This window comes from Suncus etruscus, chromosome 9 (assembly GCF_024139225.1).
Source record: "Suncus etruscus isolate mSunEtr1 chromosome 9, mSunEtr1.pri.cur, whole genome shotgun sequence".
Lineage (NCBI taxonomy): Eukaryota > Metazoa > Chordata > Mammalia > Eulipotyphla > Soricidae > Suncus > Suncus etruscus.
Genome location: NC_064856.1, coordinates 9508916 through 9527352, shown reverse-complemented (window position 1 = coordinate 9527352; position 18437 = coordinate 9508916). Strand labels below are relative to the sequence as shown.

General features: G+C 40.7%; 1 protein-coding gene and 1 pseudogene across 1 annotated transcript in view; both read right to left on the bottom strand.

The window, feature by feature from the left end:
* Positions 1-7582: 7582 nt before the first annotated feature.
* Positions 7583-7736, bottom strand: LOC126019287 (uncharacterized; annotated as a pseudogene).
* A 1920-nt stretch (positions 7737-9656) lies between these two features.
* Positions 9657-18437, bottom strand: part of CDK5RAP1 (CDK5 regulatory subunit associated protein 1) — a 53097-nt gene continuing 44316 nt past the window's right edge. The window contains exons 13-14 of the mRNA XM_049779209.1: positions 13306-13446; positions 9657-9904 (exon numbers count right to left, since the gene is read on the bottom strand). Coding sequence (XP_049635166.1) covers positions 9824-9904; positions 13306-13446 — 222 coding nt within the window. The 3' untranslated portion in view covers positions 9657-9823. The remainder of the gene's footprint in view (positions 9905-13305; positions 13447-18437) is intronic.

Sequence of the window (18437 nt, the reverse complement as noted above, 5' to 3'; positions counted from 1 at the left end):
ATAGATCTGATCTGGGAGGGTAAAACCCAGGTTGGCCTGTTGCCTGCATCGGGCCAAAAAATCCGTCTCCCAAAGTATATAGTTGGAGCGTGGCAAGGTCGTGCTAGCAATTTCCTTCCATTCAGCAGGTAACAGTTCTCCTCCATCTCGGACTGCCTCAAGGCAAGAGAGGGTGTAGGGGGCATTATGGCCATAGGTATTTATGGCTTGAAAAAGGGTATCTATAGGTTTCTGTTGGAGATGTTGATATCTCCTAATCTCTGCCATGTGGTTGCCCACTGAAGGTGCAGGTTCAGGGTTATCAGGGACTTGTTGCGGCTCTTCCTGAATGTCCTCAAAGGACCTAGCTGAAGCCTGAGCCCTCTGGGCAACCTGGGCTCTATCTAGGCTGTGGCTGCGAGTCACAGCACCCATGCCCCTTTGTTGGGACCTGCCCCAATCTTCCAGCAAGCGGGGTCTGGGAGGGGGCAGGGAGGGGGTAAGCAAGGTAACTCGCTCGGGCTGTTGATCAAAAAATACAGGGAACTGATATGAGTCATTAGAGGCTTGAAGCCGGGCAATTTGTTCCTCCAAAGTTTTATCTCCTTAAGTTCTCTTAATTGTGCCTCTAGGTCGGCCTTACATTTTATGAAGTTAGAAGGGACAGTCTGCTGTGCTAGAACCTGGGGTGAATTAGGCAGGCGGTCTGCGCTATACGGAGGGGGGGAGGCGCAGGGAGGAAACCGGCCATGATAATGGGCGGCCTCCTCCTGCAGGGACAGATTGTCTTCAGTATCTAAAATCTCCTCCTTAGTGGGTGCTCTGGCAATTATGGGGTAAAAGCCCTTGGAGGGTTCCAAGTCTAAATCTATAAAGCTTTCTGTTTTGGGAGGGGTGCTGCTGGCCCGAGATTGACTGCGGGAAGCCATTTCTACAACAGCTTCAGCCTTCTCAACAATGTCCTTGTTAAAGGGGCTTTCCCCAAAAGAATCTAATTCTGCTCCCGTAATAATTTTTCCAAGAATAGTCCAATAGAACTGCATAACCTTTCTATCTTTTTCTTTACCATATTTGGTATAGTATTGCAAAATCTCATCATCAATTTGTTTCCAAGTACTAGTAACTATTCGGGGTCTAGTGACTACAAACCATGGACAAATATCATGGACACATATAAAAAATTTAATCAAGTCCTTTTTCTTCACTTTAACGTTTCTTTCACCCAGCTCTTTCTTAAGATCTTTAATAAAAACCTCTTCTTTAGATAAAGTAGCCCCCATTTTTCCGGGGTGATAGTCCCCAATTTCTGGGACGATTGAACAGCGATGTTAGTGATCACTTAGTCTAACCTTCCTGCACCCTGCCCTTAATAGGGACTTACCGGCGACTTGTGGACAGGCTCCCGGAACTCGCGCCTTTGCCGTTTGGCCGGGTGTTCCATTCTTCGAGCCTCGCGCTGGGTGCCACTTGTGGCCCACCAGGGACCCTGACCAGCGGGTAAAGCTGGGGACCACGTCAGTAATTCGCAGTTCTCGAAGAGGAATCCAGCCTGAAATAGAAGAGGGACTGGGAAATAAAGAGACTCGAGACGAAGGGTTCCGATCAGGAGTCCATTTAATAAAGGAAAAAATAGACCTTTTATAGACAATGCAGAACAAAGAGAGTAGGGGCAGGGTGCAATAGGAGTGGCTGTAACTTTCCACGGGAACATCTTGATTTTCCAAGGTTAATAAGATTATCATCAGTCAAGAGATTCACATTATCTTTGAGCAACAAAATACAAAATCTAATCTCAGCTTGGGCCTTTGACCCCTGTCTTTACAAGGACATCTTGGAGCCTAGTGACTCCCTAGCTCTAGGCTATTTCTATTTTTTTGGGTCCAAGGACAAAAAGGACACATCTAAGCACTTTGGCTCAGACTTTCAGAGACTCCATTTTGATTAGTGAGAGGGCTTTTTAATTATTCCAAACAGTCCCCAACATGTGCTTATAGATATCATCCTTCAAGTTTGTCAGCAGTTGTTTTATTAAATATTTTGCTGGTCCCTCATTGGATGCATATGTTTTGGAGTGTGATTTTTTTTTCCTGTTGTACATAACCCTTAATTATAAGAAATGTCCATCTCTGTCTCATAAGTTTTTTAATTCTAAGTCTGTTTCGTCTCTCAGTATGGCCATCCTGGCCTTTTAAGGGAGTTCTTTTCTTGAATGATTGTCCTCCAACCTTAGAGTTTGAGTCTGTTGGAGTCTGATTATTCAGATGCATTTTTGTAGGCAGAAAAACATTGGTTTTAGCTTTCTGATCCAATTTGCCACTCTATGTCTCTTAACTGGTGCACTTAGGCCATTGACATTGAGAGAGATGATTGTTATGGGATTCAGTGTCATCTTTTAGTAGGACTTTGGTGTGTCTTGTGGTCTGTTATCTTAATGAAGATCTTTCAGTTCATCCTATAAGGCTGGTTTTGAGTCTATAAAGTTTCTAAGCTGTTGTTCTCTGCGAAACTGGCAGTGTTCCTCAAACTACAGCCCGCGGGCCACATATTGTATTTGTATCTGTTTTGTTTCTTCATTGCAAAATAAGATCTATGCAGTGTGCATAAGAATTTGTTCATAAGTTTTGTTTTTACTATAGTAAGCCCCTCCAATGGTCTGAGGGACAGTGAACTGGCCCCCTGTTTAAAAAGTTTGAGGACCCCACTGTATCCTTTCTTCAAATTTGAATGTGAGTGTGTTGGCGAAGACTTCATGGCAATGCATTAATTTCATTGAGTTTTGTTACTATATCCCACCACTGCCTTCGGACCTTGAGGGTGTCTTGTGACAAATGTGCAGTAAATCTTAGGGATGCTCATTAAATATAATTGCCCTCTTAGATCTTGTTGCTTTCAGTATTCCATCCCTATCTGTGGGGGTCATCATTGTGACTAGTATGTGTAATGTTGTACTTATTTTTGGATCTCTTTTGGCTGGTACTCTTCAGGCATGTAGGATTTGGTTGCATGCACTCCAGCTCTGGGAGTTTCTCTGCAATGATTCCCTTTATTGTTGATACTCCATGGGGATTTTCTTCCTGGGCTCTGGGACTCCAATGATACTTCTCTTGTTTCTGTTGAGTTTATCAAGGACTTTTATTTTCGTCGGTTGCATTCTTTGAGGACTTTTCCCATTGTCTGATCTTTTCCAACCTCTTCTGTTGTATGGAGTCGTCATGCATCTCACCTTCTAGCTCACTGATTCTGTCTTCAGCCACTATTCCTTTGTTGGAGAGGCTTTCCAGTGAGATTTTTATTTTGCCAACCGAGTGTTTTTATCCCTGTTACTTCAGTTTGAAGTGTTCTTATTTCTACTCTCAGATCCTCTTGTGGCACATTCAGTTTGTTTCATGCTTTCTTTGGGTTCTACTAACATCCTATATTTCTTCTCTAAAGTCCTTATCTGAGAATCTAAATTAATAGGTGGTTGATACTTTTCAGGTCATGGAGCTACCATCTTCGTTCTCTAAGCATAGTGGAGGCTTATGCTGTTTTCCATTGTCGCAGTTGTAGTGTCGTGTTTTCATAGATGGGTGTTGGATCTTGAATGCTTAATCTGCTTTTGGATTTTACTGATCTGATCATATTAAAGACCTTTACAGCTACAGTATTTGGATTTTGTTCAGTAGTTTTCTTCTCTAGTGATGTGCCTGCTTACTTTTGGTACCAGGGTAACACTGAGCTCATCAGAAAGATTCCTTTTTTGGCTTCCTGGAAGAGTTTGCTGACAGGAAGTAAGTCTTCTTTGAAGGTTTCAAAGATATTCTACTAAGCCCCTCTGGGCCCAGACTCTTGTTTTTGAAGACTTTTGACTTACTACTTTGATTTTCATATGTTAGTAATTCATATCTCCAGATGTATAGCTTCCTCCTGACTGAAGTCTTATGAGATTACAGGCAAAATTTTATTTCTTCTGGGTCCAATGTTATGGCAAAGATCTTCACAGTATTCTTGGATGACCTTTCAAAATTCTGTGGTAACTGTTGTAACCTCTCCCCTTTTACTTCTGATAATCTGAGGTTGTTTTTTTTTTAATTTTAGGGGTCATACCAATGGTGCTCAGTACTTACTCCTGGTTTTGCACTCAGGGATCACTCTTAGCAGGCTCAGGAAACTATATATGGTGCCAAGGATTAAACCCAGGTCAGCCACATGCAAGAATAGCATCCTGCCCACTGCACTATCTTTCCAGCCCCCAATGTATTAGTTTTCACAATTTGTTTCTTTGAGTCTGAACAAAAGCTGTCTTTATTCTTTTGAAAAACAAGTTCTTGGTTATCTCATATATATATATGTGTGTGTGTGTGTGTGTGTGTGTGTGTGTGTGTATATTTTTTAATTGTTTTTGGGTCACACCCGGCAGCACCAGGGTTACTCCTGGCTCAATGCTCAGAAATCGCTCCTGGCAGGCTCGAGGGACCATATGGGATGCCGGAATTTGAGCCACCATCCTCCTGCGTCTAAGGCAAATGCTTTACCGCCATGCTATCTATCCAGCCCCTATCTCTTATATTTTTGTTCTTGTCTCTCTGACTCAGTAGTTGATCAAGAATAAGTTGTTTTAATTACCAAATATTTGAGATGTATTTCTCTGTTTGTGGCTATTTTCAGTTTCAAAGTATTGTAATCTGAAAATAGTTTATGTGAATTCCATCTTCCTGATTTTATAGAAAACTATCTGTGTTTATCCCAACATGTGCATCCAAAGAATTACTAGCCAGAGGGATAGCAAGGTGGGTAGGGAGCTTCCCTTGCATGCAGCCAACCCAGGTTTGAACTGTGGCATCCCATATGGTGTCAAGCCCACTAGGATTCCTGAATGCAGAGCCAAGAGTAATACCTGAGTATTGCCAGGTGAGGCCCACAAACCAAACAAAAGAATTACTGCTTAGCTTTATGAATGGAAAGCCTACACCTGTCTATTAGGTGTAAAGCCTGCCTATTAGGCCTACTCTTCCATTTCTTCCTTTAAAGTTCTTCTTTCCTTGATTCTTCCCTACTCTAACCAGTAGCTGAATGTGGGGGTGGAGGAAATCTACTATTGCACTGTTGATAGTTTTTGTCAGGTCTATTAGCAATTGCTTGATAAATTTTGATGGTCCTACATTAGGTGTATAGTCTTGTTGTCTCTCACAAAGGTAGACTAGTGGGTGGAAAGCAAATGTTGGTAGAAGAGAGGGGGGAAAATGGGACTGATGGAGGGATCAACATGACTAAAATCCAATAATCAACAGCTTGGTCATTTAGTAATGACTAAACTTTAAAAACTCTTTTCTGTGGTCAGAGAGATAGCATGGAGGTAAGGCGTTTGCCTTTCATGCAGAAGGTCATTGGTTCGAATCCCGGCATCCCATATGGTCCCCTGAGCCTGCCAGGAGTGATTTCTGAGCATGGAGCCAGGAGTAACCACTGAGCGCTGCTGGGTGTGACCCAAAAACAAACAAACAAAAAACTCTGCTGTACAAATCCTTTGATAACCATTCTGTTCCTTTAACCAGTTTTAATTTGAAGATTATATATATATAGATAAATTGGCCACCCTGGCTTCTTTTGGGGGTTGTGGTGGGTCAAATCTGAGATCACTCCTGGCAGGCTCAGGGGACCATATAAGATGCTGGGGAATGAACCTAAATCAACTATGTGCAAGGCAAGTACTTTCCCTGCAATCCAGATATCCAGTCCATCATGGCCTTTTTAAAGTAAACTATGTTCCCATAAGAATGTTTTCTAGGGGCTGGAGAGATAGCATGGAGGTAAGGCATTTGCCTTTCATGCAGAAGGATGGTGGTTCGAATCTTGGAGTCGCATATGGTCCTCCGAACCTGCCAGGAGCAATTTCTGAGACTAAAGCCAGGAGTAACCCCTGAGCACTGCCTGGTGTGATCCAAAAAAAGAAAAGAAAAAAGAAAGAATGTTTTCTAGCTTTTTACTTTGAATCTGTTCAGGTGTATCTTTTATAAGCTACAGAAAGTTGGGTTTAGTATTCTGGTCTGTCTCTGCATGGTGAGTTCAGTCTACTGACATTAAGCAAGAATATCAAGACAAAGAAATTTATATCCTTCATTTTGTAGAAATCATTTATGAAATTGTCTGTTTTGTTTTGTCAAATTCAGAGGTGCTCGGGGATCACTCCAGGCAAGGTTCAGGAGACCATGTGTGTGGAGGGAATGGAACCTGGGTCAGGCACATACAAGGCAAATTTACCTTACCTACTGTACTCCATTTCCAGTCCCTGTCTTGTTATCTAGAGTTCATTTGGTACTTTCTACAAATTTATAAATTAGCAATTCCTAAATATTTGAATGAAAATCTATCTGGAAAAAATATTCTATTGGAGCTGGAGTGATAGTACAGAGGGAAGGTGGTTGCCTTGGATGGATGTAACTGAATCAAGTTCGAACCCTGGCATCCACATGGTCCAGAGTCCTACTAGAAATGATCCTTGGCTAGAGTCTCTGAAGTCCTGAGTATGTATAAATGTGACCAAACATCAAAACAAATTGCTCAACTTCAATCACTCCTTCCTGTTTCTAGGGAGTCTTAAAATTAAAATACTCTCTTCCTGTACTTCACCCAGTAATTTTCTATTATTCCTTTTTTTTTGTTTTGTTTTTTTGTTTTTGTTTTTGTTTTCAGGCCACTCCTGGCTCTGTGCTCTGGAATCACTCGTGGTAGTACTAGGGGACCATAGGAGATGCTGGGAATCCAACCTGGGTTAATGACATGCAAGTCAAATATCTCACCACTGTACTATCTTTGGCCCCCTTGTATTCATATTTTTTGATCATTTTTCTATTTTCTTTTCTTACCTTTGAGCACAGGGATTCATTCCTGGACTTCAGTCATTCTGCAACCAAGGCCTGCAAATGAGATTAGTTCATCTACCATTCTCTTTAATTCAGTGACTTGATTGCAGTTTTCACATTCATATCTTCTCTTTATCTTAGAGATCTATACTATTATTTCTTTAAACAATATCACCAGGTTGATCTGAATTTGTCACCTGATAACTTATAAAGCTGGTGACACTTGGGATATTTCAAACTGTTACCCTCACCCATTCATTTTGGTGCCTCCCCCAGTTCTTACTATACAATGAGGACTGTGGGTAAAGGTCTGGGTTTTGTGCAGGACTGAGAAGGCATTGTAAGGTACCCATTTATCAGTCCTAGCTGGAACCTCTGCTGTTATGTTTATCTTTCATACTATTGCTATTCATCTATGGCATAAATCTACACTAGCTCTCTAAATACTAAGTTCCCAGGGACTCACAAATCTTTTCCTTTTTTGTGACAGAATTTGTTCTTTAACTAGGTAGATGACTACCCTGAAATGAAATTTGGTTTAGGATACTGTCTTCTGTCTTCACCTGGAAGCACCTGGAGACTGAAGCTTTTGCAAAAACTGCTGCTGGCCTTTCTTGTCCATGGCCATAACTGGCATACTGGGAAACTGTGGGGAACTGTATTCTGGCTCAACTTCTCACATAGACATTCTATGGTTTGAGAATTCAAAGACTGTGAGTTTGCAGTCTATAGTTTTTTTGGTTTGATTTTTTTTTTTTTTTCAGGGTAGAGCACGAACGCAGTCCCCCACTATCACAAATTATGCAGTCGATTTGGGGAAATCGCAGGGGTCAGCACATCTGGAGTGCAATGGATAAGCCTCGCCCTGGGGAAACCACCTTCGTGATCATGGTATCTCCCCTGCCAGGTAAGTATGCAGTGTATAGTTTTTATAGCACATACTGTGCCACCAGTGCAGTCTCCACAATTGTGCATTGCTGTGCCTGCATTAGGCCTCTCATTCACCCCTCTGGCCCCACCTCCAGTATTAATTTTTTTTTCTTTTTGGGTTTGGGCTACATCTGGCAATGTACAGTAGCTACTTTCAGCTCTGTGTTTAGAAATTACTCCTGTCGGTACTCTGGGGGCCCAATAGGTTGCCGGAGACTGATCCCATGTTGGCCAAATGCAAGGCAAATGCCCTACCCACTGTTTTATTGTTCCAGGCCCCAGTCAGTGCTGATCTTTTTAAAATGAACAAGGAGCCTGATTAAAAAAATGGTTATATAAAAAATGAACTACTACAGATCTTGTTTTCACATCACTTATTACAAACATTTTTACTTTTTCAGAAAAAGTACAATAATAATCAAAACTTTCAAGAATATTATTGAATAGAGAACTAAGTGAAGAATTAAAATGTTTTCCTCAATGGAAGATGAATCTAGTGAACAGAAACTAATTTTCTAGGCCAAATTGGCACCTGAGAGGTTCCTCATCTGAACTCTAAGGCTTTAAAAAAGGGCCCAAAGAGAATGATGAGGTCCAAAGATGTTGTTCAGGTTACAGAGTGCATGTCTTGCATGTATGAAATTCTGAGATCACTTCCTGGTACCATATTCCCATCCACCCCCAGAATCGTCAAGGTGGTGCCAGATGGCATGGAGTAGTACCATCTCCCCAGCATCACCACACAGCATCACCCACAATAACAGAGATCACAGACAAACAAAAAGTCTTATCATACCCTAATATATACTGGGTTTTTTAATGATCTCTCTCATGTGATTACTGTGTTCCACAAATAATGCTAAAAAATTTTTCCAAGTTATGATCTTTCTGGACTATATATGAGACAGCCATTTTATTACTATTCCTATGTCACATGAGAAAACTAAATCACAAAAGAGAAATTACTCAAGGTAACAGATTTCTTAAGCAACAAAATAGGGAAAGTTCTTCTAGCTGTAAATATTCTGCTTGACTATTTGTTGAAAACTTTTTCATAATACCCACAAAATAAAAGAATCTTGTACGTGAAAAAGCCAAGAATGATGGCCCAGAGTCTATTAGTAGACAATATTTTCCAAAACTCCAAATCCTGTCAAATCTGAAAACAAAGAATAAACTGACAGCTAAAACACAGGTACATGTTGGAAATCCCCTGATAAAGTATGAGAAAGTAACTGAGAACAACAGCTGAGTTAACATAATCAATCTAAAAAATATATTATAAATATCTAGAGCAGTTTCTCCCAAGCAGTGATTCCTTCCACTTTCTACTTCTTTGATCTTTTACTAGTTTTCATGAAGAAAATTAGAGGTTTTCTTCAGGTCCAGTGGAAACTTTTTCCAGGGAAAAAGTTACTACAGCGAGTGTAGGAAAAATCTCAAACATACAGCAAACCAAAGTAAAAATAAAGTTAAAGTATCCAATAAAAGCAGATTGAGATTCTGGGTATGCAAATGAATCTGCCAAATGAAAAGAGGGAAATGTTTGAGATGACAAAGGACAACAGTGAAGATATATTGGCATTCTGGTTGATGTAGTAATCTTGTATGCCTAAAATAGTAATATTAACACAATTTCAACTTACATCACTATAATATTGTATCTCACTGGCCATGCATAGAACTGTGTATACCTAGTTCTGCATTCAAGGTATACTCCTGGGAACCAACTTGGGTAGGATCAGGGACAGACTTGTGCACAGGACAGACTTGGTTGGCAGACTGCAAGGCAAGCACCTTACCCACTGTTCTATCTCTCCTCTCTGAAATTACGATACTTTTATTAAAATAATAGCTTATGAAATGTTTAAAAAATAAAGTAAAAGTAGAGAACAAAGGAAATGCTTTAGTTCAGGTAAATTTAATAATTATAAAGGCTGTCCCTATAAAATCAAAAGATTCAATTTCCACAGACACCTGGTGACCAAAGCTTCATGACGTCTTTCATTAGTGAGTTTTTCCTTCCTGCTAGGAAGGAAATGTCCTTGTCAACTTGAGGTCAATTACTGAGGTCAGCAATATGCTCTGGAGTCTTTCAGAGTGGTCCTGCACAGAACATGTCCTTTAAGTGTCTGAGAGCTGGCAGAGGTGATCTGTGGAGAGAAAAAAAAAAAGAAAAGCAATAAAAAAAAAATAAAAAAAAAGAAATAAAAGTGCCTGCCAAATATGAGACTGACAGGTGGGAGGAAAACTAGAGAAGTTGGTGGAGGACGTGAGCACTACTTAAAGGATTGGTGCTTGAACATTAAATCCCTGGAAGTCAATCATGAATAATTTCCTAAGTTTGTAATTCACACTGACTCAATACTTTTTTTTTTTTAAAAAAAAAGAAAGCAGAGTAGCAAGAACTGCACTTTTGGGATTTAAAATGGAGGTGGCAGAGAAAAGGTAACCAAATACTTCATCTGATGGAGATTTTAGTCCAGTAAAAACTCTGCATCTCCAATTCTGGAACAAGACACAGCTAATATAAGGGTAATGCTATGACCAAAAAAAAGTACAAGGTGTCAACCCTAAACATCCATAGCTTTCTTTTTCTTTTAGGAGATGGGTTAATCATTAGGTTTGGTTATAAAGAAGACCCTTCCGGCCGGAGAGAGAGCATGGAGGTAAGGTGTTTACCTTTCATGCAGAAGGTCATTGATTTGAATCCCAGCATCCCATATGGTCCCCCGAGCCTGCTAGGAGCGATTTCTGAGCATAGAGCCAATAGTAACCCCTGAGCACTGCCAGGTGTTACCCAAAAACCAAAAAAAAATAAAAATTAAAATAAAAAATTAAAATAAAGAAGACCCTTCCACCTCAGGATAACTGTGACCCAGTCTAGACCAGTCAAATATCATCTTAGGTTATTTTGGTAAAAAAGGGTTCTTTTTCTCAGGGAACTGAAAACAAGTAAACACAAAATGATCAATGTTTAAGCATGAGAAAATATCATTCTATTGTTAAGGATTTATTAACTATATTATTCAAATTATCCTAGGTGTAGGAAATACTGAGATGAGAAAGGCAGATAGATATCTTACCTGCCTCAGAAAAGAGCTTTCAGGAGAAGAAATATATATAACAAAAATATAAACAAAGACGATTTCAGGCACAGAAACTGCTATGAGGGGCCGAAGTGATAGCACAGCGGTAGGACATTTGCCTTGCATGTGGCCAACCCAGGATGGGCCTGGGTTCAATCCCCAGCATCCCATATGGTCCCCCAAACCTACCAAGAGCAGTCTCTTAGTGCAGAACCAGGAGTAGTAACCCCTGAGCACTGCCGGATGTGGCCCAAAAACCAAACCCCCTCTGCTAAGAAGTAAAATGAACTGATGTAGTATATATCTTAACAAAAGTCAGGTAGAGGGCTAGCTGCATTAGTACTGTAGTAATGCAGTAAGGCAAAAAAGAGAGTCTACAAAGAGTGAAGGACAAAGAAACAGAAAATTGGAAAGGAATATTTAGGTTGAAAAAGGTAGTTGGGACAGATCATATAAGAACAAGTATACTCTGCATTTCACACTGCTCCAATGAGAGAACACTAGCGGGTATAAGCAAAGGAGTTAGTTAACTGATGTAGAAAGATCCTACTGACTGCCTTTGGGAAGACAGACTGTATGGAGTCAAGAATGGAAACAGAAAACTGGAAGCCTTGGAAATTCTCATGCAGTGTTAAAGGAAATCTAAAGTGATATAACAATGTTGACTCTTTTAATCTTTTTTGGTGAGAGATGGCAGTTGAGGTTGGGTCACACATGGTGGCACTTAGGCATTACTCCTGCTCTGAGTACAGAAATTATTCATGGCAGACTGGGGACCACAGGGAATGCTGGGGATTGAACCTGGGTCAGCAGCATGCAAGACAAAAGTCCTACCAGCTGTGTTATCATTCTGGTCCCAACTTTGACTACTTCTTATACACATACACTTCTTATGCAATTCCCCAAAAAAATACACAAAAGAAATCAACATATGAGTATTAAAATAAATGCAAAGGAATAATGCCACTTAAACAGTCAAAATGGCCATCAATAAATATATTTAATATTTAATATTAATGCATTTTAGTATGAAATTTATAGCATAAAAATTAATATATGGTGATAAATCAATGACATTTTTATAACCCCAGTTACAAATAAGAAAACTGCAATTAAAAATGATTTATGTAACATCAGTCAATAAATAAAAGATCATGCTTTAGTAGTGAAAGAATCCACATGAAACACATTTTCAAATACATAATAAAAATGGAAATTTTGTTGTTATACATATTACTTGAACAAAAGTATGCCCCTAATATCTGACTGAATCACTCCATCCCATACTATGCAAACAGTATTCATTAAACTGAAGTTTTCTGAAATTCTCAAGTAAAAATGACTTAACACTGGGGATACAAAAAAAGATTTTTTTTTTTTTTTTTTTTTTTTAGTTTTTTGGGCCACACCCGTTTGATGCTCAGGGGTTACTCCTGGCTATGGGCTCAGAAATCGCTCCTGGCTAGTGGGGGACCATATGGGACGCCGGGGGATTGAACCGCGGTCCTTCCTTGGCTAGCGCTTGCAAGGCAGACACCTTACCTCTAGCGCCACCTTCCCGGCCCCAAAAGATTATTTTCTAACTAAGCAATTAAGCTATCTCCAATTTCAGCATCACATATATGTAATAAAATTATCTTCAGTTTAATGCTGTATTCTAGAGCTAAGTAGATAAAAACAGGATTGTGGTATCTATCAAAATAGATAATTTAATGATTAAAATAACTAAGGCTGAAAGTACTAAATAGATATGACTCAAGTTTTTGGTTTTGGGCCATACCCAGCAGTGCTCAGGGCTTACTCTTAGCCCTGCACTCAGAATTCACTCCTGATAAGAGTTCAAGGGACCATATGGAATGCCAAGGACTGAACCCAGGTCAGCCATGTACCAGGCAAGTGCCCTGTACTCTCTCTCAAACCCCTCAATATTTTGTTTTGTGGTCTTGTTTGGTGCTACTCCCACTAAAGTGCTCTCATATGTATTCCTAAACCTCTCATATGCAATGCACGCACTCCAGTCCTTTAAGCATTCTTCCAGGCCCTGTCCGATTCAATTTTATAGCAACCAAAAACAGACAAAACTGAACTATTATTTTAGAAATCAGAGTGCACAGAAGGGCATATAAGAAAATTTTTTGTGGTGCTAAAAATAGTTCTCTTCTTGATCTGGTAATATAGTCACTATAAAACTTACAAGATAATATAATACCACACTTGCTACTCCTCTAAAGCAAGAAGCTAATAGATGCCACTATGTATTCCAAACACAAAAATTCACAAAAAGAGCCCTTGAGGTGTGGAAGAAAAATGAAGACAAGGAGACATCAAAATTTAAATTGCAATTCAAGATACCCTTCCAAAGTTCACATTTAAATTTTTATTTTTGCAAAATATTTCACTTCCCCAAATTACCCAATCCAGTATCCATGTCCCACTGAAAGTCCAAAGACCAAAGGACAACTTACCTTCACCAACACATAGTCCCCAGGTTGAGCTCTAACCCTATTTCCAGGGTTGGTGAAATCTTCCATCTCTACATCAGAGAAGATCACCTTAAGGTTTCCATCATTCCGGCCATACAGGTCAGTGGTAGAGCGTTTACTGACCTACAAAAAAAAAAAAAAACAGAGAAATTCATTTGTCAGTGCTGAGTGGGCAGAAATTAAGTGTATGTCTCAGATATTCAGGGTCCTATTCATTGAGCACTCTTCGAGAAATTACTAAAGACTGTTTCCTACTATATTACAAACAAAGGAGTGCATGGTACACCACAGAATCTTAATAAACTGTTATTGAGGGTCCGGAGAGATAGCACAGCAGCATTTGCCTTGCAATCAGCCAATCCAGGACCTAAGGTGGTTGGTTCGAATCCCAGTGTCCCATATGGTCCCCCATGCCTGCCAGGAGCTATTTCTGAGCAGACAGCCATGAGTAACCCCTGAGCACCGCCGGTTGTGGCCCAAAAATCAAAAATAAATAAATAAACAAATAAATAAATAAACTTATTGCATTAATGAGGAACTTAATCAAGGAGTTTTGATCTGCTGGAGGGAAAGGGCTCATAAGGTACAAGAATATAAAGTGAGGCCTAACACTTACAAGACATGTGCTCTAATTAAATTAATGCCTTGGTCCCTGAAAATGTATTTTTATAAGGTAGATGACAGGTCAGAGATAGTTGAATAGGCTAAGTGCCTAACAGGCACATAGAAGGCCCAGGTTTGATCATTACATTTCATGGTTCCCCCCAGGTACAGAGCACAGGCTCTGAGCACTACTAGCTGTGGCCCAAAAACCAAAAATTTTAATTAAAAAATGGGTGACACTATTTCAGGCAGGGTCCAGAGATGTGGTTCAGTGATAGAGCAAATACCTCACATGTGTCAGGTCCTAGGTTCAATCCACCTGCACTGAGAAATTTAAAAATCAAATAACCAGAACCTGAGAGCCAAATACTGACAAAATAAGAAATATTAGAAGTTTCCAAGCATGAAGAAAATGATACCAAGATCGACTACCCAGCTCTTAGTCTTTCTCTACAAGGAAATAACAAATTATGTCTTTCCTAAGTATTTTAAGAGTTAATTCTTTTAGAAGAGGAAGAGTTAGGGGGCCCAGATAGCACAGCGGTAGGGTGTTTGCCTTGCAAGTGGCCAACCCAGGACGGACGGTGGTTCAAATCTCAGCATCCCATATGGTCCCCGGAGTCTGCCAGGAGCAATTTCTGAGCACAGAGCCAGGAGTAACCTGAGCGCCACCGTACCAGTGAGACCCCCCTCCCCCGCAAAATAAAAGAAAAAGAGTAAGATATAGGCACACAGCGGGAGTAACAGAAACATCATAATAAGCAAACAGGAAGGACATAAGGACATGCCTGACAGAAAGCATAATGACTCAAAAAATTCCTCCACCCCAGATATCTATGGATGTAACCAAAAATGGGAAGGTGAATTGAAGAGGGAGGAGAGGTGGGACTGTCAGATACAGAAAAATAATGGGGAGCTACTTAAACTGAGAACCGAAGGTCTAGGAAGCAAGGCTAAGTGAAAGATATACAGACTGGGCCATACCCAGTGGTACTCAGGGTTTACTCCTAGTTGTGAGTTCAGAGATCACTCCTGGTAGTAATCAGGTGATCATACCTAGTGCTGGGGATGGAAGCCAGAGCATGCAAGGCAAGCAGCTTACCCACTATATTTCTCTAGCTCAAAGAAGAAATTTTACTGTATAATTCCACTTAAGTTATGTGTAAAGTAACTACATGTTAAAGAAAGGGAGAAATTTTAAAATACTTCAAAAACAAAATGTAGAAAGGACTGACAGTAAAAGATGCACTGAGGAGAAAGTTTTATAGTAATGTTTACAAAACACCTCAAATAAGCCATATTCTACCTAATTTGATGAAGATCTAATGCCAAAAATCAGCAGAGGAAAGGGCTGAAGAGACAGCACAGCAGTAGGGTGTTTGCCTTGCACTCGACCAACCCAGTTGATGGTGGGTTCAATTCCCGGAAGTCCATATGGTCCCCCGAGCCTGCCAGGAGCGATTTCTGAGCACAAAGCCAGGAGTAACCCCAGAGCACCACTGGGTGTGATCCAAAAAACAAACAAACAAAAATCAGCAGAAGAAATAAAATAACAAAACCATAACAGAAACAAATGAAATTAAAATCTAAGTAGAAAGATAGTACAGGAGGCCAGGGAGACAGTACAGCGATAGGACATTTGCCTTGTAGGCACCAATCCGGGAGGAACCCAATTCTATTCCTGGCATCCCATCTAGTACCCCAGCCTGCAAGGGGCGATTTCTGAGTGCAGAGCGCTAGGATTGGCCCCTGTGATCTGTTGGGTGTGGCCCAGAAACCAATCAATCAATCAATCAATAGTTTAAAAAAAAAAAAAAAGAAAGCTAGTACAGAAGTTAAAATGCTTGCTCTGTACATACAAACTGGCTGACCTCAGTTTTATTCTGAGAAGGCATAGTTCCCTGAATATCAGCGGGAAACACACACACACACACACACACACACACACACACACACACACACATATGCAGGCATAAAGATAAAAGATAACTTGCTGGTTATAGTATATTTCAAAGACAGTGTGATTTTTACAAGGATTAAAGACAGCAATAAACTTTTTATTGTTTCTTGGGTCACACCTGGCCAGCCTCAACGGTTACTCCTGGCTCTGTGCTCAAAAATTACTCCTGGCAGACTTGAAAGATAAGAGTAATATGAGATTCCAAGGATCAAACCTGGGTCAGCGCATGCAAGGCAAACAGCCTACCCACTGTGTTATTGTTCCGGCCCTGATAACTGTAATGCCCCATGTGCCATATTTCTAACCACTGGTTATAGGGTCTGAAGCAGGGTTGCCAAATAATCCAAACCAGGTTGGAGGTGAACCTACACATGTGAGTCTACACATGTAGACTGGCAACCTTCTACCCCATACTGAGCGTGAGCTACCTGCCAGAACTGTCATTTTTATTAAGTATAGAGACCACCCTGGGTGGGATCGATTAAGGGCAGAGTAAGGATAGCTCAGGCTATCCTGAGCCAGTCCCAACCAGGTTTACATGTAAGACAATCTCTATTTTGGAGCAAAACAATTGTAAACAAACAGATACACAGGAATCGGGGATGATCTTTGTTTTGGGTGAAACATACAAATACAAAGAAACCAGGGATGATCCTTTTAGGGGGGTAAAACACAGTGTAAAATCTAACAGAAAGCAATAAATTTATTTTATACATATACAAAATTGCTTCCATAAAGATGTTGCAAATAATACTTTTCTCTAGTCCAGGGGTCCGCAACCCACTGCTCCAGAGCCCAATGCAGCTCTTTTGAAGCTGTGCCACGGCTCCAACAGCAGGGCCGACAGCAGGAGAGCGGGGAGGGTTATCACTTAAATATTTTAATTGGCTATTAGTTTGCACAAATATGTGCTTTACATTGTTAAGTGAAAAAGTCCTTTTTCCTTCAGATTGGACAGCTAACTGCACGATCCTGTATATAGCATTAAGATAAGAAACAATGTACGCAATGTTGTGATGGTTTTGCAACTCTGGAAATGAGTTCAAGTGGCTCTTCATGTCTTCTTCATGTCTTAAAGCAGGGGTCTCAAACTCGCGATCCGCAGGCCAGGCCGTTTGCGGCCCTCCATACAACATTTTGTGGCCCGCGGCAGGCCTTCAAATATCGCAGTTTTCGCGATTATTCGTTTACCGAATAATCGCAATAAAAATCACATTAGTAAGAAAAAAATCGCATTAAACATTCGCATACCCCATTTGCATACCTTGAGTAGTTCCGTTCAGGGTATGCAAATGTTTAATGCGATCTTTTGCTATTTTTTTCTTTTTTTTTTTTTTTTTTTTTTTTTGGTTTTTGGGCCACACCCGTTTGACGCTCAGGGGTTACTCCTGGCTATATGCTCAGAAATCGCCTCTGGCTTGGGAGGACCATATGGGACGCCGGGGGATCGAACCTCGGTCCTTCCTTGGCTAGCGCTTGCAAGGCAGACACCTTACCTCCAGCGCCACCTACCCGGCCCCTTGCTATTTTTTTCTTACTAATGCGATTTTTTATTGTGAATATTCGGTAAGCGAAATCCATTATGCGGCCCTGCCTCATCCCGACTCCCAGGTAAATTGAGTTTGAGACCCCTGTCTTAAAGGTTGCTGACCCCTTCTAGGAAAACATTCTAAAATGAAGAAAAACATACAATGGTTCCAGAGTATCTAACATTCTTCAACAGAAATCTACAACAAGCTAGACACAGAGGTCGGGACCACTTATACTAGCAGCCCGGGGGTGATGGGGGGGATATGGAATGCATGCTGGGAATGGGGGTGGAGGGAGGACAACACTAGTGGTGGGAATGCCCCTGATTCAATGTCACTATGTACCTAAAATATTACTATGAAAGATTTGTGATTTACTTTGGTAAAAATAAAAATTATTTAATTAAAAAAATAGAAAGACATAAAAAGGAACCTTGAAGCAACAGGAGGAAAGGAAAAACATGACGAAATAATAATCTACATAGGAAATCCAAAAAAAAAAACCTTAAAAATAGGGGCCAGAGAGGTGACGCTAGAGGTAAGGTGTCTCTGCCTTGCAAGCGCTAGCCAAGGAAGGACCAAGATTCCATCCCCCGGCGTCCCATATGGTCCCCCCAAGCCAGGGGCAATTTCTTTTTTTTTTTTTTAATATATATATATATTTTTTTTATTTTTGGGCCACACCCGGTAATGCTCAGGGGTTACTCCTGGCTATGTGCTCAGAAGTTGCTCCTGGCTTGGGGGACCATATGGGACACCGGGGATCGAACCGCGGTCCGTCCAAGGCTAGCGCAGGCAAGGCAGGCACCTTACCTTTAGCGCCACCGCCCGGCTTAATATATTTTTTATTGAGGGAGGGACTTCAGAGCATAAAAACCGGCTAACTTTTGCAAAAGCTGGCTCCCTGTGTGTGACACCAGGCGGGGAAAATCCGCGAAAGTACACCAGCCCAGTGGGGCTCAGCTGTGAAAGACTGTGAGTGTGACCTGTCTATGTCTGTCTACTGTCCTCTTGCGTGAAAC